The 25,054-nt window shown below is 43.6% G+C and overlaps 1 protein-coding gene and 1 long non-coding RNA gene across 7 annotated transcripts in view; one reads left to right on the top strand and one right to left on the bottom strand.

Annotated features, from left to right (window-relative positions):
• LOC143770145 (uncharacterized) overlaps positions 1–25,054 on the top strand; it is a 132,507-nt gene that overhangs the window by 106,254 nt on the left and 1,199 nt on the right. The window contains exon 4 of one of the 2 annotated variants that reach the window (XR_013214555.1): positions 10,784–10,855. The exons of the other annotated variant lie outside the window; for it this stretch is intronic. This is a non-coding gene — a long non-coding RNA (uncharacterized LOC143770145). The remainder of the gene's footprint in view (positions 1–10,783; positions 10,856–25,054) is intronic. 2 annotated transcript variants of the gene reach the window in all.
• LOC143770142 (uncharacterized) overlaps positions 2,421–25,054 on the bottom strand; it is a 38,171-nt gene continuing 15,537 nt past the window's right edge. For 2 of the 5 annotated variants that reach the window (XM_077259471.1, XM_077259470.1), the window contains exons 2-5: positions 24,187–24,532; positions 22,206–22,270; positions 20,071–20,953; positions 2,421–4,803 (exon numbers count right to left, since the gene is read on the bottom strand). In XM_077259471.1, the coding sequence (XP_077115586.1) occupies positions 3,368–4,803; positions 20,071–20,953; positions 22,206–22,270; positions 24,187–24,514 (2,712 nt within the window). In that variant the 5' untranslated portion in view covers positions 24,515–24,532 and the 3' untranslated portion in view covers positions 2,421–3,367. Of the gene's footprint in view, positions 4,804–20,070; positions 20,954–22,205; positions 22,271–22,817; positions 22,942–24,186; positions 24,533–25,054 lie in introns of those variants that run through there. The other 3 variants (XM_077259469.1, XM_077259468.1, XM_077259472.1) reach the window with 2 other exon arrangements.

Genomic DNA, 25,054 nt, shown 5'->3' with positions numbered 1-25,054 from the left:
TAAAATGCTCCCAATAAGTTTTAAGTAAACCACATTTGGTGTCCCCAGGTTTGGCATTTCGGTAGTGATGAGAGCGCACTTAATTTATCCAGTGCATGTCTCCAGAAGCATGGCACAAAGTATTGGGATCTACAAAGGCAGATTTGCAATTTGCACTCTGCAATATCCACTGCTGCTTGTTTCTGGAAACAACCATGGAGTAAAAGCGGTCACTACACTTGTAGATAAATTCCCAGAGGGGTGTATTTTTAAAGGTGTGGTCTCTGCTATTCTGGCACTAAGACTAGTTTGATATATATATATATCTACGAAAATATATCCTCTGAGTCATAAAGCGGTCACGCCAGCAGGTGGTGCAAATGGCTTGAGGACCCACTGTGCCAGGTTTACGTAGGAAGTGGCGTAGCTAGGAAGCTGCCTGCTGTTCACTGGAGCTCCTGATGGTGGAGTCAGGCTTGAGCTGCAGGTAAACGCCAGGTGCCACTCCTAGTCAGTCCCCTGCACTGCGGCTGCTGACACAAAGGGTCAATTTTGCTGACATTAAGGGTATGTGCACATGCTGCGGAACCGCGTTTCCACAGCTGCGGGTTCGCAGCGGTTTCCCATGAGTTTACAATACAATGTAAACCTATGGGAAACGAAATCCGCAGTGCACATGCTGCGGAAAAAAACGCGCGGATACGCAGCGGTTTATATTCCGCAGCATGCCAATTCTTTGTGCGGATTCCGCTGCGGGTTTACATGTGCTCCAATAGAAATCTGCTGGTGAAAGCCCGCAGAAGAAACCGCAATAGAAACCGTGATAAATCCGCAGTAAAAACGGCAGCGGTTTTGCACTGCGGATTTATGAAATCCGCTGCGGAAAATTCCGCAATGGAATCCGCAGCGTGTGCACAAGCCTCAACTCTGGTTCTGTTCAGACTACTCTTCCGGCAGGAAGGATACTGACACTGAGTCAGACTGGACTGGATTCAGAGACTGATTTTAGCAGTCAGGAAATACGGAGTACACATTCAGGCGCCGGCCTGACACGGGCCAGGGGAAGAGGTTCGGGCCCCGGCCTGACACGGACCATGGGAAGATGATCAGGACCTAGGAACTCACTAGTTCCACTGAGACTAATAAATGCACGTTGCTTAGGCACCTGTAAAAAAAACAAAACAAAACCTTCCCCAATAGACAAGATGCCGCCTAGCTATTGGCTGGTGGTATCTTAACATCTTTGCAGCTGTGTGCTGGACATTTAAGAGCAGTGAAGCGCATGCACTTTGGTGCACGGCCAGAAGTTAGTGCACTTCACTTGGGCTACGGGAGGGTGACAATGGCCTCTACATCTCTTCATGGAGCGGGAAGGAGAACTGGGCAGGGGCACCAGCAAGTATGTTACAATAGAGCTCCTTCCCTCCTGATTCTCGCTGTGTGGCTAAGCAGTACCAGCTAAAATGAGGCTCTAAAATTCAAACTGTGCTCCTTCCCCTCCAAACACTGCCATAGTTTTCCACCACATATGGGGTATTGGTCTACTCACGAGAAAATGGACACTATAATTTGTTATGCAATTTCTCCTGTTACCCTTGTGAAATGAGAACTTAGTGCAAAAACATTTATAGGGATTATTGTATTTTTTTTTTTGTTGTTCTTCACGGCTCCACGTTCTAAAAATCCTGAAAATCATTTGGCTTCAAGGTGCTCCACGCTCCTTTTAAATTCCTCGAGGTTTTAGCTTACAAAATGGTGTCATTGTTGGGTGTTTGCATTGTATAGGGTCATCAGTGGTTCCAGAAACATGAAATGGTGTTCCCTATCTATTCCAGTTAATTTTGCACTCCAAAAGTTACTTTTATTCTACTCGCTTTTATATAGCGTCATTAGTTCCACAACGCTTTAAAGATATTATTATTGCTGTACCCATTGGGGCTCACAATCTAATTTCCCTATCAGTATGTCTTAGGAGTGTAGGAGGAAGCCCATGCAAACCCATTGAGAACATACAAACTCCTTGCAGATGTAGTTTTGTGGGAAACCCAGGACCCCAGTGCTAACCACTGAGCCAACATGCTGCCTTTTTCCCAAACAGTAATGTTCCCCCCACGTATGGGGGTGTCTGTGTACTCAGGAGAAATTGCACAACATATTTTATGGTCAATTTTTTTTCGTGCTTCCGTTATCAAAATAAAAAAAAATTGGGGCAAAAGCAACATTTTTGTCGGAATAATAATGTTAAGTTTACTCCCTCTACATTGTGCTTTACAGGAATTAAAGCAAAGGGTTAAACTTCTTGAATGTGGTTTTGAGGACTTTAAAAAAATGTCACTTTAGTGATAGTGTCTGTCACCACATAGGCCCCTCAAAGTCACTTCATATGTGGTGTCCCTTCCTCCCCCCCCCCCCAATTTTTTTTTAACCATTCTACCTTTGTAACAATAGTTTAAAAAGTATGCTCATGAAGATATGTGGTAAATGTTAATTATCAATTTTGTGTATAATCTGTTTTAGGGGCATAAAAATTAAGTTAGAAAGCTTAAAGAAAAAACTTCACAATTTTTATAAATGCAAGTCATATCGACCAAAGTTTACCATTGTCATGAAGTACAGTCTCAATCACTGGGATGTTGAAGTGTCCCAGAGTTATCTCAAAAGTGCCACTTGTCAGAATTGTAACATTTGGCCTGGTCAGGAAGGTAAAAACAGGCTTGGGGGTGAGGGAGTTAAGGATTCTCTTGTGTTGTCCCCTCTCACTCATCTTGCCCTTAATTCTCCCACCTGTCTTATAAACTCGATTATCAGAACAATTCCTATGTATCCTAGGATATGGAGCCTTGGGGATTCTTTTTTTTTTTTTTTTGAGGGGTTTTGGATGATTACTCTCCCATTTGAGCAAAGAATTTGTGGCTGTTGGCTTCCTGAAAGTAGAGGTCTCTGATCTCATATATGATCCCTTTTTGACCAGTATGTCCAGAAAACTAAGCTTGTTATTCGGCTTCAAATGTAAAGCACAGACCTTTGTTCTTTACGACTCAGAATTTGAAATTGCTACTACATTATATGAAGAACCGTCGTACCGTGCTTGTTGCCGAGAACGTGGGAAAGCCTTGAATAAGAGAATTTCAAAGAGCGTCTTTCAGTATCGCTGCCCAAACCAGACCAAGTGACAAATGTGAGATAGAATTTATTAGCCAATATGGAATGTAAGTAAAATTGTAAGTAATGACACTACAGCAGATGTGTTTTTTTTTTTTACTTTAAAAATTAAGTGTCCATAAAACACATCACAAAAAAATTCTCACAATGGCTGTGAGCGTACCATGTAGTGTAGTAACTGTTGTAAAACTTTTATTACAATTTGATTCAGTCTTTATATTGGGATTTATAGTATGCAGCAGACCTGCCTGTTACTGGTTTGCCACGTTAACATGTCTTCTTCTTCTGGTGTAATTTCCAAATTGTTTGGAGGTTTGCTTTGTTCTACAGAAGCTTCTTGCTGCATGGGTGTCTCTTGCAGGGGATATACAATCCTTTCGGGATTTGAAAAGTCTTCTACCTGCTTTTTTTGAAGAATGGGTTTGTCTTGCTTTCTTTGGCTGGAATGTGTATCAACTGTTTTTTCTACATCTGATGACATTAGCATGGATTGCTCAGTGCCAGGCACATATGGATCATCAGTTTTCGTAGGATCAATTGTAGATGGAGAAATAGTTGCTTTTACTTGTGAAGTTTTTTCAATGGTGTTTTTGGTTTGAACATCTCTTCCTTTGGATGCTTCCTCTTGCTCATATTTGTTTCTGTTTTGAGAGATGCTTTTCTGTTTTGAAGGTGGCTCTTCTGCTGGAACAAGGCCAGATTTGGTTTTGAGACTGCGTTTAGTTGGTAATGCTGGATAGGCTGATGGGTAAACATTATTTTCAGTATTTATTTGGCTTGAATGTGTCGTAACTGTTTTTTGTACATCTGATGACATTAGCATGGATTGCCTAGTGCCAGGCACGTATGGCTCATTCGTTTTTGGGGGGTCACTTGTAGGTGTAGAAATGGTTGCTTCATCTTGTGATGCTTTTTCAATGGTATTTTCAGTTTGAACATCTCTTCCATTGGATAGTTCCTCTTGTTCATATTTGTTTCTGTTTTGAGAGATGCTTTTCTGTTTTGAAGGTGGCTCTTCTACTGGAACAAGGCCAGATTTGGTTTTGCGATTGACTCTAGTAGGTAATGCTGGATAGTCTGATAGGAAGCAATTATTTACAGTATGGAAGGTTATGCCGGGTTGTAAAGAGGGAGCTGCTTCTTGCCGATGTGTTCGTATTACATTCATGGAGTTGTGTGACTGCAAATGTTTATGCTCAGTGTTCTCTACCTGAGGAACCGATGATTTATGAGGTTCTGTGTCCAGTAATAACGTACTTGCATTAGCACCCGGTAGTATTTGCTGCAGGTGTTCTGGACCATTTAATGTGCTGTTGTGAGATGGTGTCTTTTGCTCATTAAGAGAATCAAGATTATTAGACAACTTCATTGCACTCTCTTTATGAGGGTCATGAACATTTTGTTCCATCACAAATGAAAAACCTGATGAGTGTAAAATGATTTGAGGTAAACTGTAATCCTCCGATGCATTTTGTGAAAGACCATTTTTGGTGGTTAGCCCAGAGACCAAATTGTGATCATCACTGAAGGACAACTGTGCAGCCTCTTCCAGTTTATCATTCTGTGATTTTAAGGAATCTGCAGAATGTTGGCCTAATGCAACTTCCCTTGGTGGCAAGTCTCCTTTAGTGAGGAAAGAAACAGTATGTTTTAGTGCAGCATCTAAAAAAAAAAAGAAAAAAAAAATTAATAAACAGGACAACTTCTCTAGATTCAGTGCTTTCATTAACCCATCCAACGTCGAGGTAGATATTATTGCAAATATAAACACTACATTTAAAGTTTTGTTAGATAAACTTTCATGTAGAGAATAATGTCAGCACTTCCTCATACTGAGACGTGGGGAAAAACATTAAACAAATTTAACATTTGTCGCGAACACCGAACAGTAGGAACAAAAACCAAATCTATGGCCCAAAAGGAACACAGTGGATAAAATAAGTATTTGATACACTGCCGTTTTTTTTGCAACTTTTCCCACCTACAAAGAATGGAGAGGTCTGTAATTTTATCATAGGTACAATTCAACAGTACTATGGGCTAATAAAACTATTTCCTGCTTTTTTTTCCACTACTAATGGTGTGCTGCCTCCATTTTTTGGATTCCCTCAATTCAACTCTGAGACAGAATCTAAAAATAAAAATCCAGAAAATCACAATTGTATGATTTTTACATAATTAATTAGCATTCTATTGCGTGAAATAAGTACTTGATACTGTAGAAAAACATAATTTATTATCTGGCACAGAAAACTTTGTTTTTAATATCAGAGGTCAGATGTTTAGTTCTTGACCAAGTTTGCACACACTGCACCAGGGATTTTGGCCCACTCTTCTATACAGATCTTTCAGGTTTTGGGGCTGTCTCTTGACAACATTGAGTTTCAGCTCCCTCCAAAGATTTTCTATTGGGTTCAGGTCTGGAGACTGACTAGGCCACTCCAGGACCTTGAAATGCTTTTTACAGGGCCACTCCTTAGTGGCCCTGGCTGTGTATTTCACGTCATGGTCATGCTGTAAGACCCATCCATGACCCATTTTTAATGCTATTTCTGAGGAAAGGAGGTTGTTGGCCAAAATATCGCGATACATTACCTGTTGTGAGTTCCGTTCTCGAACTCCCTCCTGTGGTCATGAATGGTACTTCGGCGAGTTCTGTCTGTGAACTCCCTCTGGTGGCTGTGAGTGGAGCTACTAGCCATTGAGGTGCCTTCCTCACCTGCTCCTCATTTGTTGCTAGACTGGTTTCTCTATTTAACTCCACTCAGATCGTTAGTGTTTGCCAGCTGTCGATGTCTTAGCATTGGTTCAGATCTCTCTGGGACCTTTCTGTGGACCTGTCTATTCCAGCAGAAGCTAAGTTCCAGCTTGTTTATTTTTTGCTCATTGTTTTCTTGCTAAATTCTAGTCCAGCTTGCAACCATGATATTTCCTTGCTAGTTGGAAGCTCTGGGGGTGCAGAGTGGCACCACCGCACCGTGAGTCGGTGCGGGAGTCTTTTTGCACACTCTGTGTGGTTATTTGTAGTTTTTTGTGTTGACCGCAAAGATCTCTTTCCTATCCTCAATCTGTTTAGTTAGACTGGCCTCCTTTGCTGAAACCTATTTCATTCCTGCGTTTGTGTATTCCTCTTAACTCACAGTCAATACTTGTGGGGGGCTGCCTTTACCTTTGGGGAATTTCTCTGAGGCAAGGTGAGGCTTTGTTTTCTATCTTTAGGGGTAGTTAGCTCTTAGGCTGTGAAGAGGCGTCTAGGCAGAGTCAGGCACGCTCCACGGCTATTTCTAGTGTGTGTAATAGGAGTAGGGTTTGCGGTCAGCAGAGTTCCCACTTCCCCAGAGCTAGTCCCGATTCCGTGTATAACTATCAGGTCATTCCGGGTGCACCTAACCACCAGGTCCATAACAATTACCCCATCACTCCTGCCTTCAATACGGTGATGTCATTCTGTCCCCTTTGCATAAAAACACCCCCAGAGTAAGTTTTCCCCATCATGCTTCATGGTTAGGACGGTGTTCTTGAGGTTGTACTCCTTTATCTTCCACCAAACACGACGAGGAGTTGATGACAAAGTTTTGTTTTGGTTTCACCTGACCACATGACCTTCTCCCATGCTTCATGTAGATCATCCAGATGGTCATTGGTGAACTTCAAATGGGCCTCGACATGTGCTGCCGTGAGCAGGAGGTCCTGGCGTGCCCTGTAGGATGTTAATCCATGATGGCGTAGTGGGTTACTAATGTTAGAGACTGTGGTCCCAGCTCTCTTCAGGTCATTGACCAGATTGTCACATGTAGGTCTGGGATGATTCCTGACCTTTCTCAGAATCCTTGTTAGGCCAGGTTCATACTGCATTAAAGCAGCCCGTTCAACACAAAGCGTTGACGGGCTGCGTTAACGCTAAAGCATACAAGTTATCGCGTTATTCTATACCGCTAGCGCAGATGATTCATCTGTGCTAACTGTGACTGAGCCTCAGACGCTGCAGCCCACGTCCGAGGCTCCATCACTGAATGACGGCACATCGTTAGCGCATGCCGATTATGGCATGCGTTGGCGATGCACCCGATAATAGGGGTTAATGGCAGCGTTAACAGACTGCTGTGGTATGCCGCGGTGTAACACAGTCTGTCTAACGGACTGCCATAACGCAGTGTGTCCCCAGTCTTACCCCATGAAGCGAGATATTATATGGAGCCCCAGACCAAGGAAGATTGACAATCATCTTGTGTTTCTTCAATTTTCTAATAATTGTTCCAACAGTTGTTTCCTTCTCACCAAGCTGCTTGCCCATCCCAGCCTTGTACAATTTTGTCCCTTGTGTCCTTACACAGCTCTTTGGTCTTGGACATGGCGGAGAGGTTGGAGAGTGATTCATTGTGTGTTTTATAAAAGGTAACAAGTTCAAACAGGTGCAATTAATTCAGGCAATGAGTGCAGAGTACAAGGGCTTCTTAAAGAAAAACTGTCAGGTCTGAGAGCCATAATTCTTGCTTGTTGATAGGTGATCAAATACTTATTTCATGCAATAAAATGCTATTTAATGATTTAAAAATCATACAATGGCTTTTCTGGTTTTTATTTTTAGATCGTTTCTCACAGTTGAAGTGTACCTACAATAAAAATTCCAGACCTCTCAAATCTTTGTAGGTGGGAAAAGTTGCAAAATTGTCAGTGAATCAAATACTTATTTTCTCCACTGTAGGTGCAAAGCTTAGCTTTAAGTCTTAATGTAGTCCAAATTAAAATGATCAATTTTCATACTGGCTATCTTAGATGATAGAAACAAAAAAAAAAAATGAAATAAAGCTTGTTGCCCCAAAAACTCAAATTAAAGTAACATTCCCTATACGAATGTTAACTGTAGTACAGATTTTGCTAACTTCATAAATATTTTATGTAAAATATTACACATGTAAATGAGGGGACCTCAGAGCTCCCTTGGTGTGGTCAAAGACTCGGTCCAGTATTGCACTCCCTCAATTTCAATCCTCCTCACCACCTCCTCTCATTGTTTGACCGCGCTCTTTGGTGCCCTGCATGATTTCAATACTAGTTCCCTTAGCACGGTTGGTGCTGATACGCATGCTCCAACCCCTCTTCCATCTGCATTATCCGCTCACTGAACACAGGATTGCACAGTAGTGGGAGGCTGCCGACTGGAGACGGAGATACACCTGCTTTGACAGTGCAGGGGTCAAGCATGCGCACGCACAGCGTCGGTATATGCATACTCGTATCACTCTCTCCTGCCAGCATTGGCGGCGCTCTACTGGGTGATCTGGTGTGCAGTGAGCGGCAACACAGCACACCTTTACTGAAACTGGTTTGAATCCCCAGGTCAGCACACAGGAGTAACTCCAAATTGAGTGCTATCAATCAAGATGGAGTGGTGCATAAATTTTGAGGTGTCCAAATGGTGCACTGAGCCTCTGACCATAATAAGGATGCACTGAGGTTTCCTCACTTACATATGGTACTATAGAAAATTTTAAGCAGGTGTGGAAAAAAAAATCCTGCAAAGGTAGAATCAATTGAGAATTTGAAATGTATATTTTCAACAAAATGGAGAGAATTAATAAATGAGAATCTAAATCATATCAATATTTCATGTGTCAACAGAACTGAGTTAAAGCCTTAATTCTTCTGGGTACACTTGAACATGGTTAAAAAAAATAAACTAAACTAAATCTGTATGAAGGTTGTTCCAAATCTTTCTCTCTTCATATAACAGATGGACTCAATGATGATAAGATAAAGACTGTGTTTGGCCCTATCATCATTTTCATGGCTTAATGTTTTGGGTCACGGTCATGTTGCAAAATTTGGAGCCAATAAGACACCACCGATTTTAATATGATGGATAAGTATTGGTCTGTATTTTTCCGCATTTGGGAGATCAAGAAATGGGCAACGTTGAAGACTGTAGACAAAGTGGTTGGACTGGACAAGGAAACTGCAGCAAACAAGACACATCATGCTTCCCTTCAAAATCTCATGTCCAGCAGTGATATCATCTCATAGGTGTAGCCAAGTCGCACTGGCTGCTGCCAGCTACCTACAGTTCGGCGAAGTCTGGTCAGAAGTAACCTTTATGGAAGATTTATGGCCAAAAACTAAAGGTACCGTCACACTAAGCGACGCTGCAGCGATATCGACAACGATGCCGATCGCTGCAGCGTTGCTGTTGATCGCTGGAGAGCTGTCACACAGACCGCTCTCCAGCGACCAACGATGCCGAGGTCCCCGGGTAACCAGGGTAAACATTGGGTTGCTAAGCGCAGGGCCGCGCTTAGTAACCCGATGTTTACCCTGGTTACCAGCGTAAAATGTAAAAAAAACAAACAGTACATACTCACCATCTGATGTCCGTCAGGTCCCTTGCCGTCTGCTTCCTGCTCTGACTGAGCGCCGCCGTACAGTGAGAGCAGAGCACAGCGGTGACGTCACCGCTGTGCTTTCACTTTCACTTTGCGGCGCTCAGTGTGGGAAGCGGACGCCGGGGGACCTGACGGACATCAGATGGTGAGTATGTACTGTTTGTTTTTTTTACATTTTACGCTGGTAACCAGAGTAAACATCGGGTTACTAAGCGCGGCCCTGCGCTTAGTAACCCGATATTTACCCTGGTTACCAGTGTAAAATATCGCTGGTATCGTTGCTTTTGCTGTCAAACACAACGATACACGGCGATCGGACGACCAAATAAAGTTCTGAACTTTATTCAGCGACCAGCGACATCACAGCAGGATCCTGATCGCTGCTGCGTGTCAAACTAAATGATATCGCTAGCCAGGACGCTGCAACGTCACAGATCGCTAGCGATATCGTTTAGTGTGACGGTACCTTAACTTCAACAAAGCCAAGTGACTCAACTGTGCACAAAAACCTAGGAATTGGGGTGCAGCAGGTGCTTTGCACAGTCAAAAATATTACAAAATTGTCTGGAAGAGGCATTTTCCTCACTGGGGGCTGGAGAACAGTACAATAAGTAGTGTCCGATGGCAACAGTGTGGCATGGTGGAGGGTCTTTGCACGTTTAGGGTTGCATTTCAGCAAATTAAGTTGTGCATTTGGTCAACATTCATGGTGCTCTCCCATCTTGAGAAATACAGGCCAACAATTACCCATCATTCAGAATAGTCAGGGAGGCATGTGATTGGCTTCAAATTTATTCTACAACAACCCAAAGCATATAGCCAATGTAAATAAGAACAATCTTCAAGATAAAGGCAAACAAGGAGTCCTAGAAGTGATATGGCTCCAAAGATCCATGACTTCAACATCAAGTTTGTGTGAGATTACATGAAGAGTCAGAAGGATTTACATAGGCGACATGTACAGAAGATCTGTGGTTAGTTCTCCAAGATGTTTGGAACAACCTCCCTTCTTTGTACCAAAGAACTTGTGCGGTTTTGAAAGGACTCTTGTACGCACTCTTGAAGACAAAAGGTGGTCACACCAAATAGTTGTACACTTTTTTTTTTATTTGGTTCGCATTTTACTGATAAAAAATAAACTTAACACTATTTTGGAAATTATTCTTACTGTGCAGTGTTTTTGCACAGTATTACGTAAAGTTTTTTTTTTCATGCCAAACCAAGTGAAATCTGTCTTCCAGGGATGATTTTTTTTTTTATAGGGCTGTAGTCCCCCATATGAATGGAAAAGTGGTTAAACTTGAGTTTTGGGAATGACCGACTCCTACTATACTGTAAGTGTCAACTTTCTTGCCCATGAATAAATAGTGGTGATATTCTATGAAATATGTATTTAATATATACAGTGCCTACAAGTAGTATTCAACCCCCAGCAGATTTGGCAGGTTTACACATTTGGAATTAACTTGGCATTGTGACATTTGGACTGTAGATCAGCCTGGAAGTGTGAAATGCACTGCAGCAAAAAAGAATGTTATTTCTTTGTTTATTTTTTTTTTAAATTGTGAAAAGTTGTTTCAGAGGGTCATTTATTATTCAACCCCTCAACCCACCAGAATTCTGTTTGGTTCCCCTAAAGTATTAAGAAGTAGTTCAGGCACAAAGAACAATGAGCTTCACATGTTTGGATTAATTATCTCTTTTTACAGCCTTTTCTGACTATTTAAGACCCTCCCCAAACTTGTGAACAGCACTTATACATGGTCAACATGGGAAAGACAAAGGAGCATTCCAAGGCCATCAGAGACAAGATCGTGGAGGGTCACAAGGCTGGCAAGGGGTACAAAACCCTTTCCAAGGAGTTGGGCCTACCTGTCTCCACTGTTGGGAGCATCATCCGGAAGTGGAAGGCTTATGGAACTACTGTTAGCCTTCCACGGCCTGGACAGCCTTTGAAAGTTTCCTCCCGTGCCGAGGCCAGGCTTGTCCGAAGAGTCAAGGCTAACCCAAGGACAACAAGGAAGGAGCTCCGGGAAAATCTCATGGCAGTGGGGACATTGGTTTCAGTCAATACCATAAGTAACGTACTCCACCGCAATGGTCTCCGTTCCAGACGAGCCCGTAAGGTACCTTTACTTTCAAAGCGTCATGTCAAGGCTCGTCTACAGTTTGCTCATGATCACTTGGAGGACTCTGAGACTGACTGGTTCAAGGTTCTCTGGTCTGATGAGACCAAGATCGAGATCTTTGGTTCCAACCACACATGTGACGTTTGGAGACTGGATGGCACTGCATACGACCCCAAGAATACCATTCCTACAGTCAAGCATGGTGGTGGCAGCATCATGCTGTGGGGCTGTTTCTCAGCCAAGGGGCCTGGCCATCTGGTCCGCATCCATGGGAAGATGGATAGCACGGCCTACCTGGAGATTTTGGCCAAGAACCTCCGCTCCTCCATCAAGGATCTTAAGATGGGTCGTCATTTCATCTTCCAACAAGACAACGACCCAAAGCACACAGCCAAGAAAACCAAGGCCCGGTTCAAGAGGCAAAAATCAAGGTGTTGCTGTGGCCTAGTCAGTCTCCTGACCTTAACCCAAACTTGTGGAAGGAGCTCAAGATTAAAGTCCACAGGAGACACCCAAAGAACCTAGATAACTTGGAGAAGATCTGCATGGAGGAGTGGGCCAAGATAACTCCAGAGACCTGTGCCGGCCTGATCAGGTCTTATAAAAGACGATTATTAGCTGTAATTGCAAACAAAGGTTATTCCACAAAATATTAAACCTAGGGGTTGAATAATAATTGACCTACACTTTTATGTTTAAAATTTATAAAAATTTAACTGAGCAACAAAACTTTTTGGTTTGTAAGATTTATGCATCTGTTAATAAATCCTGCTCTTGTTTGAAGCTTGAAGGCTCTAACTTATTTGCATCTTATTAAACCTGCTAAATCTGCAGGGGGTTGAATACTACTTATAGGCACTGTAAGTATATCTATATATTACAGGGACAGGAGATGAGTTGCTGCTCTTAAGATACTATGGAGGGAGAAGCTTGAGGCATTCTGCTGCATGACCACCTGACTGTTAGGGTACGTGTCCACGATCAGGATGGCCGGCGGTATCGTCGGAGCCGCTCGGCGCTAAGCCCCGCCCCCTTTTGGGACGCGATGATGCCGGATGTGTTAACTGTACACATCCGGGATCATCGCACCCCTCGCCATAGGGCCCTGTGTTCGGACATGCTGCGATCTGAAAAGACGCGCAGCATGTCCGGAGTCGCAGGGAAGTCGGATGCGTGTTTCCACGCATAGTGGACACGGGATTTCATAAAATCCCCTCCAATATGCTGGAACATCTGGACGCTGCGTGTTTGACGCTGCAGCTCGGCGCAGCGTCAAACACGCAGCGTTAACTGACCGTGGACACGTACCCTTACATTCAAGAGCATCAGTCAGCAAGATTAACTCTTAAGCTGTCTATACGATCATGTAGGTCATAGAAAGCTGAATAAACTGACACCTGTGATTCGATGTCTTAGGCTATATGCACACGATGCGGATTTAGTGCGGATCCACAGCGGATTTTTCCGCGCAGAAACGCTGCAGATCCACACTGTGATTTACAGTACAATGTGAATCAATGGGTAAAAAAAAAGCTGTGCGGAAATGCTGCGGATTTAAAAGTGCATGTCCCTACTGTTCGGATCTGCAGCGCTTCTGCACCCTTCTATTATAGAAATCCGCAGTGGGAAAAACCACAGAAAATCTGCATCAATTCTGCGGCAAATCCGCACAAAATCAGCATAAAAACCGCTGCAAATCCTCAGCTGCGGATTCTGCCAGGAGATGCGGATTTTGTGCAGAAAATTCTGCACCCCATTCCCTATGTGTGCACATAGCCTTATTCCTGAGAATTTTTTTTATATGTAAAGGAGCTGTTAGGGTATGTGCACACGTATTCTTGTCCACTGCGGATTTTTCCGCAGCAGATTTGATAAATCTGCAGGGCAAAAACGCTGTATTTTTGCTGCAGATTTACCACGGTTTTACAACTGCGGTTTTCTATAGGAGCAGCTGTAAAACCGCTGTGGAATCCGCAGACAGAAGTGACATGCTGCGGAATGTAAACCGCTGCATTTCCGCACGTTTTTTTCCGCAGCATGTGCACAGCGTTTTTGGTTTCCCTTAGGTTTACATTGAACCGTAAACTCATGGGAAACTGCTGTGGACCCGCAGCTGCAGAAACGCTGCAGATCCGCAGCGTTTTCCGCATTGTGTGCACATACCCTTAAGATCTAGTGCCCAGACATAGATCTCCCCTGGGAATCTACCTACAGAGCTTATTTTAACCCCTTACCAACCGCCGATACTCACTAAAATAGCGGCCGTTAAGGGGTCTTATTCCCTCATTGTCGTTTTAAAACGTCCACTCTCGATTCCAGCAAATCTTGCGTTAAAATTTTTTGTGCCCAAACAGTGGGTTTCCTCCACATATGGGGTATCAGTGTGCTCAGGAGAAATTGCACAAACTTGGGGGTCCATTTCCTCTTGTTACCTTTGTGAAGAAAATAAAATTGGGTCTAAAAGTAAATTTTCTTTATTCACCCTCCACGACAGCAGGGGGTAATATGGTGCTGTCGGAGGGTTCCCAGTTATCGAATTACGGGTAAGTTTGATTTTTTTTTTTTTTTTTTATGAAAAGTTAAATGTTTGTTTTTGGTTTTTTTTCCCTTCCACGTTGCTTCAGTTCCAGTAAAGCACCTGAAGGGGTAATAAACTTCTTGAATGGGGTTTTGAGCACCTTGAGGGATTAAGTTTTTAGAATGGTGTCACTTTTGGGTATCTTCTGTCATAGACCCCTCAGTCGCTTCAAATGTAACGTGGTCTCTTAACCCCAGGAGCTTTTTTCGTTTTTCGCTCTCCTCCTTCCTAGAGCCATAATTTTTTGTTATATGGCCACGTACTGGCTTATTTTTTGCAGGACGAGTTGTAATTTTGAACGACCTTTCTCACTATGACTTTTGGGGTCTTTTAGGGTATGTTCACACGTTCAGGTTACGTCAGGATTTCTTGCAGAAATTGCCTGACAAAAAAACGGACACTTGAGCCTGAAATCCGCATGCGTTTTTTTCTTGTTTTTTCCCAATGCATAGAATAGCATGAAAAACGCGAAAAAAACCGCAAAATTAATGAACATGCTGCTTTTCTTTTTTACCGCGATGCGTTTTTTTTCGCGGAAAAAAATGCATCATGTGCACGAAAATTGCAGAATGCATTCTAAGTGATAGGATGCATATCTATGCGTTTTTTATGCGCTTTTATCGTGAAAAACCCTGAACGTGTGCACATACCCTTAGCGAGCAGGTTAATGCTTTTTTTTTTTTTGATCAGGCTATTTCAAATGTGTAGGTTTGATTTTTTTTTTTTCTTTTTATTCTGAATGGGGTGAAAGGGGGTGATTTAAATTTTTATTTTTTTCATATCTTTAAAAAATTTTCTTATACTTTTGCCATGCTTCAATAGCCTCCATGGGAGGTGAGAAGCTGGAATAACCTGATCGGCTCTGCTACATACAGGCGATGATCAGATCGCTACTATGTAGCAGAATTAGGGTACGTTCACACAGGACTTTTTTGCTGCTTTTTTATGCTAATTTAGGTGCGTTTTTTTTAGTGCGGGTGCGTTTTTTGGGTACGTTCACACAGGACTTTTTTGCTGCTTTTTTTTGCTGCAGATTTTTGCTGCAGATTTTTGCTGTTTTTTTATGCCAATTTTCAGCTGCTAGGACACCTCACAATGGCTCTTCACACCTTACTACCAGGAACTCCCTCACAATAGATCACAATCAGGACACCTCACAATGGCTCTTCACACCTCACAATGACTCACAATGGCTCTTCACACCTCACTAACCACACCCCTAAGATCTTGGCTGTGAGATCCCTTCCTGCTGGCCATGATTTTCTGCACAAAAAACACAGCAAATAATGCTACATGCGTTTTTTTTCAGCGTTTTTGCAGCTTTTTTTTCATCACCCATTCAAGTAAATGGGTGAAAAAACGCAGCAAAAACGCTGAAAGAAGTGACATGCCCTATGTCCAAAAAAAGCAGAAAATACTGATCAAACAAAAAACCAACGTGTGTGCATGAGATTTCTGAAATCTCATAGGCTTTACTGGTACTGTAAAAAGCAGCTGAAAATTAGCATAAAAAAAGCAGCAAAAAAGTCCTGTGTGAACGTACCCTTACTGCATTGCTATAAGTGCCAACCACAGGGTGGCGCTTACAGCAATCTAACATCAACAACCATAGAGGCCTTCAGGAGACCTCTGGTTGTTATGCCAATGCACCGATGACCCCCTATCATGTGCGGGTCAGCAGCGTGCGCATTTCCGGACGGATGGCCGGAAGCGCACGATGAATGACGCTGTCAGTTTGATAGCGGCATTTTTATCTAGTTAATAGGTGTGGGTGGAACGCTATTCCGCCTGCGCCTATTGCGGGCACATGTCAGCTGTTCAAAACAGCTGACATGTCCCGGCTTTGATGCGGGCTCACCGCTGGAGCCCGCGTCAAAGCAGGGGATCTGCCATCGGACGTACTATTCCATCCAATGGCAGAGAGGGATTTAAAATAATAAAAAAATAAAATAAAAATCGCTGGTCAACTTAAAACCTTTCTACCAAAAAAAGCTTCAAAAATTGTGCTGATGTAGACACGTGGGAAATGTTTAACTATGTTGGGTGATATAACTAATTTTAAGGGCATAAATATTTAAAATTTGAAAATTTTTGCCAAACTCCCCCCCAACGAAAGTCATATAGAAATGTTTCCACTATCATGAAGGACCTTATGTCACAAAAAAAGAAAACTCCGAATCATTGGGATTCGTTGAAGCGTTCCAGAGCTATTATCACAAAGTGATACTGGTAAGAAACACAAAATTGGCTTTGTCACTAAGGGATTAAGTAAAATGGGACATTAAAAATTCTGAGACATGCAGATCAGGAGCCAGTCAAGTGTATTACGGTCTCTGGGGAGCGCAGAGGAAGCAGGTACCGTATTTTTTGGCATATAAGACGCACTTTTTCCCCCCAAAAAAAGGGGGGAAAATGGGGGGGTGCGTCTTATATGCGCAATGCAGGCTTACCGTGGACCGTGGCGGCAGAGGTGCGGCGGCAGAGGTGCGGTGGCAGAGGTGCGGCGGCAGAGGTGTGGGGGTGGAGATGAGGAGGCGCAGTGAGCGGGGTCCCTTTCCCCGGTGAGTTGATGCTGCAGCCCCGGTAATGCACAGAGCCGGGTGAATCCTGTTGATATCGGTGGGCGCGGCCATCTTCCTGAGGCCGCGCGTTCGCAGATGGAGCTCTAGTGCCCGGGGCTTTAGGAAAATGGCCGCGAGATGCCGCGCGTGCGCAGATGGGGATCGCGGCGGCCATTTTCCTGAAGCCCCGGGCACTAGAGCTCCATCTGCGAACGCGCGGCCTCAGGAAGATGGCCGCGCCCACCGATATCAACAGGATTCACCCGGCTCTGTGCATTACCGGGGCTGCAGCATCAACTCACCGGGGAAAGGGACCCCGCTCACTGCGCCTCCTCATCTCCACCGCCACGGTCCACGGTAAGCATTACCGGCTGCTGCATCACCTCACCGGGACTTTGGACTCTGTATCCTGTATCCTTTTGCTTCCCAGGATGGGTGCAGCAAGGTTCAGGAAGGATCTCGTGGGCACATGGACTGGAGATGATGGAGGTAGTGGTGTACATTGTGAAGCGAGTATTCCACAGGCGCTCATATGTCTGAGTCCTTGCCGCTTCCCGGCGCTCAGACATCTGAGCTCCTGTGGAATACTCGCTTCACAATGTACACCACTACCTCCATCATCTCCAGTCCATGTGCCCACGAGATCCTTCCATCACCTCACCGGGGAAAGGGACCCCTCTCACGCCATACCTCTCACTGTGCTTCCTCATCCCAGCACCTCTGTCGGTAACCACTGCTGCCACCCTCCCATGGACACCAGGCCGTGGCGTCGCCCACCTAAGCAGGAAGGGACCCTGCTCAGGTGCACGCCGTACCGCATCACCCCACCTCTGCCGCCACCATGCCTCCTGTGACCCTGCTCTGCCACCACCAGCCCTCAGGTAAGATACTGTAAATTCGGACAATAAGACGGACCCCCATCTTATAAAAAATCTCTTTTACTGCAATTTTCACCCCAAATTTGGGGTGCGTCTTATGGTCCGGTGCGTCTTATATGCCGCGAAATACGGTAGATCAGATGGAATGAAAGGTCCACCGCAGCTCCAGCTGTGTACCTCCGATGGAGGATGGGTGCAGTAGTAGAATGAAAAAAATGGTCAGAGGACACAGGTAGATTAGATGATTCCACAACGCGTTTCGACGGTAACAAAGTCTTCATCAGCTGACCGTTTTGTTTATTTAACTATGTAGATCAGGAGAGCAGACTGTCAGTAATTACATGGCTCACCAACGTAACAGGTAACTCCTCCTTTCAGTTAAAATAATCTCTGGATGTAGATTCTCAGGGAGATCTATCTCCGGCCCATAGATATTAAAAGCTCATTTACAGTCATGGCCAAAAGTTTTGAGAATGACACCAAAATTATATTTTCACATGATCTGCTGCCCTCTGGTTTTTAGTAGTGTTTGTCTGATGTTTATATCACATACAGAAATATAATTGCAATCATATTATGAGTACCAATATAGTATATACCTGTATGTCATCACCCCTGTATATAGTATATACCTGCTGTGTCATGTCCCCTGTATATAGTATATACCTGTATGTCATCTCCTCCTATATATAGTATATACCTGTATGTATTTTCCTCCTGTATATAGTATATACGTGTGTCATCTCAACTATATATAGTATATATCTGTGTGTCATCTCCTCCTGTATATAGTATATACCTGTATGTCATCTCCTCCTGCATATACTATATACCTGTAGGTAATCTGCTCCTGTATATAGTATATACCTGTATGTCATCTCCTGCTGTATGTAGTATGTACCTGTATGTCATCTCCTCCTGTATATAGTATATACCTGTGTCATCTCCCCTGTAAATAGTATATACCTGTGTGTCATCTCCTCCTGTATTAGACCTCGTTCACACGTTATTTGGTCAGTATTTTTACCTCAGTATTTGTAAGCTAAATTGGCAGCCTGATAAATCCCCAGCCAACAGTAAGCCCACCCCCTGGCAGTATATATTAGCTCACACATACACATAATAGACTGGTCATGTGACTGACAGCTGCCAGATTCCTATATGGTACATTTGTTGCTCTTGTAGTTTGTCTGCTTATTAATCAGATTTTTATTTTTGAAGGATAATACCAGACTTGTGTGTGTTTTAGGGCGAGTTTCGTGTGTCAAGTTGTGTGTGTTGAGTTGCGTGTGGCGACATGCATGTAGCGACTTTTGTGAGATGAGTTTTGTGTGGCGACATGCGTGTAGCAACTTTTTGTGTGTCGAGTTGCATGTGACAGGTTAGTGTAGCAAGTTGTGTGCAGCAAGTTTTGCGCATGGCGAGTTTTGCGCGTGGCGAGTTTTATGTGTGGTGCCTTTTGAGTATGTGCAAGTTTTGTGTGAGGCAACTTTAGCATGTGTTGCAACTTTTGTGCATGTGGCAATTTTTCCGCGTATGTAAGTTTTGCGTGTGGCGAGTTTTCCATGAGGTGAGTTTTGCACGTGTGGCGAGTTTTGCATGTGGAGAGTTTTGTGCGTGGCAAGATTTGAGCGGCGACTTTTGTGTTTTGACTTTTATGTGGCGAGGTTGGTGTATGTGTGGTGAAATGTGCGCTGAGGGTGGTATATGTGTTCGAGCACGTGGTAGTGTGGCGCATTTTGTGTGTGTGTGTTCATATCCCCGTGGTGGTGTGGTGATTATCCCATGTCGGGGCCCCACCTTAGCAACTGTACAGTATATACTCTTTGGCGCCATCGCTCTCATTCTTTAAGTCCCCCTTGTTCACATCTGGCAGCTGTTAATTTGCCTCCAACACTTTTCCTTTCATTTTTTCCCCATTATGTAGATAAGGGCAAAATTGTTTGGTGAATTGGAAAGCGCGGGGTTAAAATTTTACCTCACAACATAGCCTATGACGTTCTCGGGGTCCAGACGTGTGACTGTGCAAAATTTTGTGGCTGTAGCTGCGACGGTTCAGATGCCAATCCCAGACATACATACATACATACATACATACATATACACACACACATTCAGCTTTATATATTAGATGGAGGTGGAGCTCAATGCAACTATCAAAATTGACCTCCAATTATGGTGCCTGATAGATCTCCATTCCTGTTTCATCCACTTTTTAAACCAGTTCCTCTCACCCTGGAGGCAATTAATTTCCCTGAGAGAGGGAAATCCTTCACAGGTTCTCACCACCTTATAAGCAAAGTACATTCAATAATTTCCCCTCCAATACAAAGGCTACATAGTGGACATATGGGCCACCTTTGGGGTATACACTTTTATAGGCTATGAATTTAAGAGAATTACCTTGATCTCCTTTGGCAGGCATGCTTGGATTCCTTCTTGCAGAACCTGGATACACAAGCATTTGTACCCCTACACCTTCTGTTTTCACAACATCCTTCAGTTCCACCAAGAGATGTTTCAATGTGACTGAACCCCTGAATTTGAGGGGCTGTCGAAACTTTGTTAGATACAGTTTTTGTAGTTGGAAAACTGAAAGGCCACCATCATACTGACTCAGTAGCTGCTCAATGTTTTGTTTGATGACGGAGCCTGGCTGTATTGAAGGTCTATGTTCTGCACCAGAAGACTGAGGGACATTGGAAAATTGAGGGACATTGGAAAATTGAGGGACATTGGAAAATTGAGGGACATTAGATGAATTAACCCCAGGGTTCACTACAAATCTTACATTATTTGGAGGAAATTGTTGTCCACCGTGATTGAATTGGTTCGTGTTGAGATTACTTTTGCAGGCAGATGCATATGACACATTTGGTTTGGTGCCAGCATGGGCAACCATTGGCATACAGTTGGTATAAAATGGGCTGCCATTTACGAAAGTGCCAGGAGTTGGCAGCAAACCTGCTTTTTTATTTTGTATAGCTGAACTGACATTTGGGAAACGTGGTGGTATTTTTGTGCTTGTTTTTGGTTTTAAAAATGTGGAATTTTGTGGTTTTGTCTTAGAAACTTTTTTCGTCGTTGCATTTACTGTTGGGGCTGCGGGTACAGGCTTAGCGGTCGGAGGTTTATGGTTCGCAGGAAATCTATGGCTTTTCGCAGTATTTCCATGTGATGATGACCCAGGTTGGGGGCTGTTTGTATGCTTTACTGCAGGACTGTGGGGTTGAGGTTTTATAGTTTCTTTAGACTTTTTGCCTGTTGCTGGGTTAGTGCTCTTCACCTGTTGAGAAAAAACATTTTTAAGATTACACACTCAATATATAGAGTCCAAAAAAATGGCATGAGGAATGATGATAAAGTGGTCTTCCTGTGCACCAGTTGACCCTTCTGATTGAGCTTCTGGCCACAGAGCCCATAGGTTTCACATAACAGGTTGAGGTTGGATTAAAGTCATTCTACAGTTTTACCTCCCATCGCTATAACGGAAAGATAACAAGTAAATCCATTGCGCCACACAATGTCTCCTTTAGTCCACTATGTCAAATGTTCACTTCAAAGAAAAGGGTTTTGAAGGCACCAGAAAAATATTTAAAACTTAACTCTCAGGGCCAAGTTGACTTAAGGAGACTTATAAAGGGATCTTTTGTCATATGGCAAGGGCATTTAAATGAATGTTACTTCCAATAGGTGGCGCTAGACGATCTTCAGAGAGGCAGAGGGTATTTTCACATGTAATTATAGTAAACCTCAATGTGCATTGCGGTGGCTACTGTGGTCCATTTAAATTGCTTATGTTACCATTGCTGTATTATTAAAAGGAATCTGTCAGCAGGTTTGTGCTATGTAATATGACAACAGCGTGATTAGGGGCAGATGCCTTGATTCTAGCAATGTGTCAAGAAGTTTACTGGGTGCAGAAGTTGTGATAGCATCACTGTTTTCTCTGCTGCAGAGCTCTGAATGCTGAGCTCTGTATAACCCCGCCCACACCACTGATTGGCTGTTTTCTGTCAATATACAGGAAGCTGCCAATCTGTGCTGGGTAAGTGGATACACTGAGCAGTTGACTACAAGGCACGAGGCACCTAGTCCTGTAGCGACTGTCTCCTGCTCATAATACTGACTTTATTGGAGGGGGATGAACAGCCCCTTAGATAACACATCTTTGGAATCTTGGTCACAGCCCTTAAATTATGTTGCCCTTAGATTCCATAGTAAAAACCTCAAGACAGATTCCATATAAATTGGGAAACTACTAGTCAGGACATTCAGTGTTCACTCCATGCAGAGGACATCTAAGAAAGCTTGATCTTGTGGTAGCCGATAGACTTCTACTGGCTGTGGATTAACGAAACCAAAAGGGGAGAAGAATGAGAATTTGTGCTAACAAAAATGCCTTTATTTTTACTCCTCCTTAAGCGGCTTTTTGCCAAAGACATTTAGACCTGAACTTTAATGCCTTGTTTCAGATATAGTATTATCTCTATCTGTAAGCAGTCCCATGTTAGCCGTCTATGTAGTCTAGTACTTACCTTTACTGCTTTCTGCTGGAGCAGTGGTGCAGGTTGTGCTTGGTCAGTTTTCTTATCAGCAGGACCTATTGACATGATTACATTAATTATTCATTGGGTTTGTTTTGCAAACAATTTTTTCATCTTTTGTGTTATGTAATAAGGGAACAATTGTCAGTCATCGAAAATCTGCAATGTAATTTGTGGTATAACAATATCTGAAGCTAAACAGTAAAAAATCATCATGGCAGACGCTCAATAGTATGGACTTAGACATTTTACTTGAACACTGCAGCGTCCAAGGCTAAAACTGCATAAATAGAAAGTTTAGGAGCAACTGTTAAGGTTTCCTACAAACACCACTCTATTTGCACTAGTCCCAAACCATGCAGTTATGCTGGAAATGACAATACATAGGATTTCACATTTTTACTTGCTCTCAAGTGGTGTAATTTGAGGTTTGCGGACCCCATTGCAAAATTTCCAATAAGGTCCTCACTATTACATGCCTTTCAAAAAGAAAAAAAAAAAGGGACCTTTAACCCATTATAGCATATTAAACTTTTATTTAGCTCTGCGGCCACCATTTCAGTTTGTTTTTTTAACTCCTTCTCTCTATTGTGGAGTCATTACCTTGTAAGAATTTAGGTGGTAATTTATTTGAATCCCAAGGGGGCATTACTAGGAACTGGTCTCTGGGGGTGAGTACTTCTTTACCTAAATGATAATAAGCAGTCGGCATCATGCAGGGAAGAAAAGCATACATCCTCCTCTCCTCACTGGCCTCTAAAGCTGGAGTTACACTAAACTACTTACAACGATCACGACCAGCGATACGACCTGTCCGTGATCGTTGGTAAGTCGTTGTGTGGTCGCTGGGGAGCTGTCACACAGAGAGCTCTCTCCAGCGACCAACGATCAGGGGAACGACTTCGGCATCGTTGAAACTGTCTTCAACGATGCCGAAGTCCCCCTGCAGCACCTGGGTAACCAGGGTAAACATCGGGTTACTAAGTGCAGGGCTGCGCTTAGTAACCCGATATTTACCCTGGTTACCATTGTAAAAGTTAAAAAAAAAAAAAAAAAAACACTACATACTCACATTCTGATGTCTGTCACGTCCCCCGCCGGCGTCCACAGGGTTAAAACTGCTTTCGGCAGGAGCGCTGCTAGTGCACGTGCTGCTGCCGAGAGCTTCCCTGCACTGAATGTGTCAGCGCCGGCAGTAACAGCGGTGACGTCACCGCTGTGCTCGGCTTTACGGCCGGCGCTGACAGTCAGTGCAGGGAAGCTCTCGGCAGCAGCGCGTGCATTAGCAGCGCTCCTGCCGAAAGCAGTTTTAACCCTGTGGACGCCGGGGGACGTGACAGACATCAGAATGTGAGTATGTACTGTGTTTTTTTTAACTTTTACAATGGTAACCAGGGTAAATATCGGGTTACTAAGCACGGCCCTGCGCTTAGTAACCCGATATTTACCCTGGTTACAAGTGAACACATCGCTGGATCGGCGTCACACACGCCAATCCAGCGATGACAGCGGGTGATCAGCGACCAAAAAATGGTCCTGATCATTCCCCAACAACCAACGATCTCCCAGCAGGGGCCTGATCGTTGGTCGCTGTCACACATAACAAGATCGTTGCTACGTCACCAAAAGCGTGACATTGCAACGATATCGTTAACGATATCGTTATGTGTGACTCAGCCTTTAGGCTACTGTGTAGATACAGCAGATCTGCATTAGGTATCATTACAAATACTTCCAGATATCCTATCATGGCAGTCAGGGTGGGGGAGGGTGAGTGCTCACAGCAGTGTGAGAAGAGATCTTTGGTGGATAAGATGCTCTTTAATGGTCTACAAGGACAAAGGGTACCTTTTTTGGGCCCCAGGCCCTGCATATAACTGAATTCCCTGCACCCACTATATCTACATCTCTGACTGTATTATCTACGGTTTTGCAAAACAAAACAAAAAACACATGTAATGGCAATGCCTACCTGGGGGTGGTCTAGATGTAGGTAAAGGTACAGTTGGTTGTTCGGGGACCGGCTCTTTTGATTGAGGTAATGTGTTCACATTGGAGACCACTACATGATGTCTTGTGGGAGATTTGCATCTTATCATTGGTTGTTTATTTATAGTCTTTACCTCAACCAAATCGTTCATGTCATTTAATAAAGCCCTCATTGAGGTGTAGCCATAACTTGACAAGTTAAGATAGTAACCATGAACCTGACGAAAAAGTCCACCAAATTCTTCAAAAGAAACTCCTTCTGTTTTGCCATGAACAACAACGAAAATCTCTGACTTCAGAATCTCATCCATGTCTCAGTTTAGGAAACACTGTAAAGAAGAAAAGAAATGTGTCAAATGTAAAAAAAAAAAAAAAAAGCACAGTTGAAATATCAAAGGGAACCTGTCAGCTAAAAAACACTATTTACCTGCAGACAGTGATAATCTGCAGGTAGATAACATCTTAAACATGTTTGGCAGTCTAAAGGCCCCGTCACACATAGCGAGATCGCTAGCGACCTCAGTAGCGATCTCGCTATGTGTGACACGTACCAGCGACCCGGCCCCTGCTGTGAGATCGCTGGTCGTGTCGGAATGGCCTGGGCCGTTTTTTTGGTCGTTGAGGTCCCGCTGACATCGCTGAATCTGTGTGTGACACCAATCCAGCGATGTCTTCACTGGTAACCAGGGTAAACATCGGGTTACTAAGCGCAGGGCCGCGCTTAGTAACCCGATGTTTACCCTGGTTACCAGCGTAAATGTAAAAAAAAACAAACAGTACATACTCACCATCTGATGTCCGTCAGGTCCCTTGCCGTCTGCTTCCCACACTGACTGAGCGCCGCAAAGTGA

The sequence above is a fragment of the Ranitomeya variabilis genome, chromosome 4 (assembly GCF_051348905.1).
Source record: "Ranitomeya variabilis isolate aRanVar5 chromosome 4, aRanVar5.hap1, whole genome shotgun sequence".
Classification (NCBI taxonomy): Eukaryota; Metazoa; Chordata; class Amphibia; order Anura; family Dendrobatidae; genus Ranitomeya; species Ranitomeya variabilis.
The sequence above is the reverse complement of the archived record's forward strand: the minus strand, read 5'-3'. Positions and strand labels throughout refer to the sequence as shown.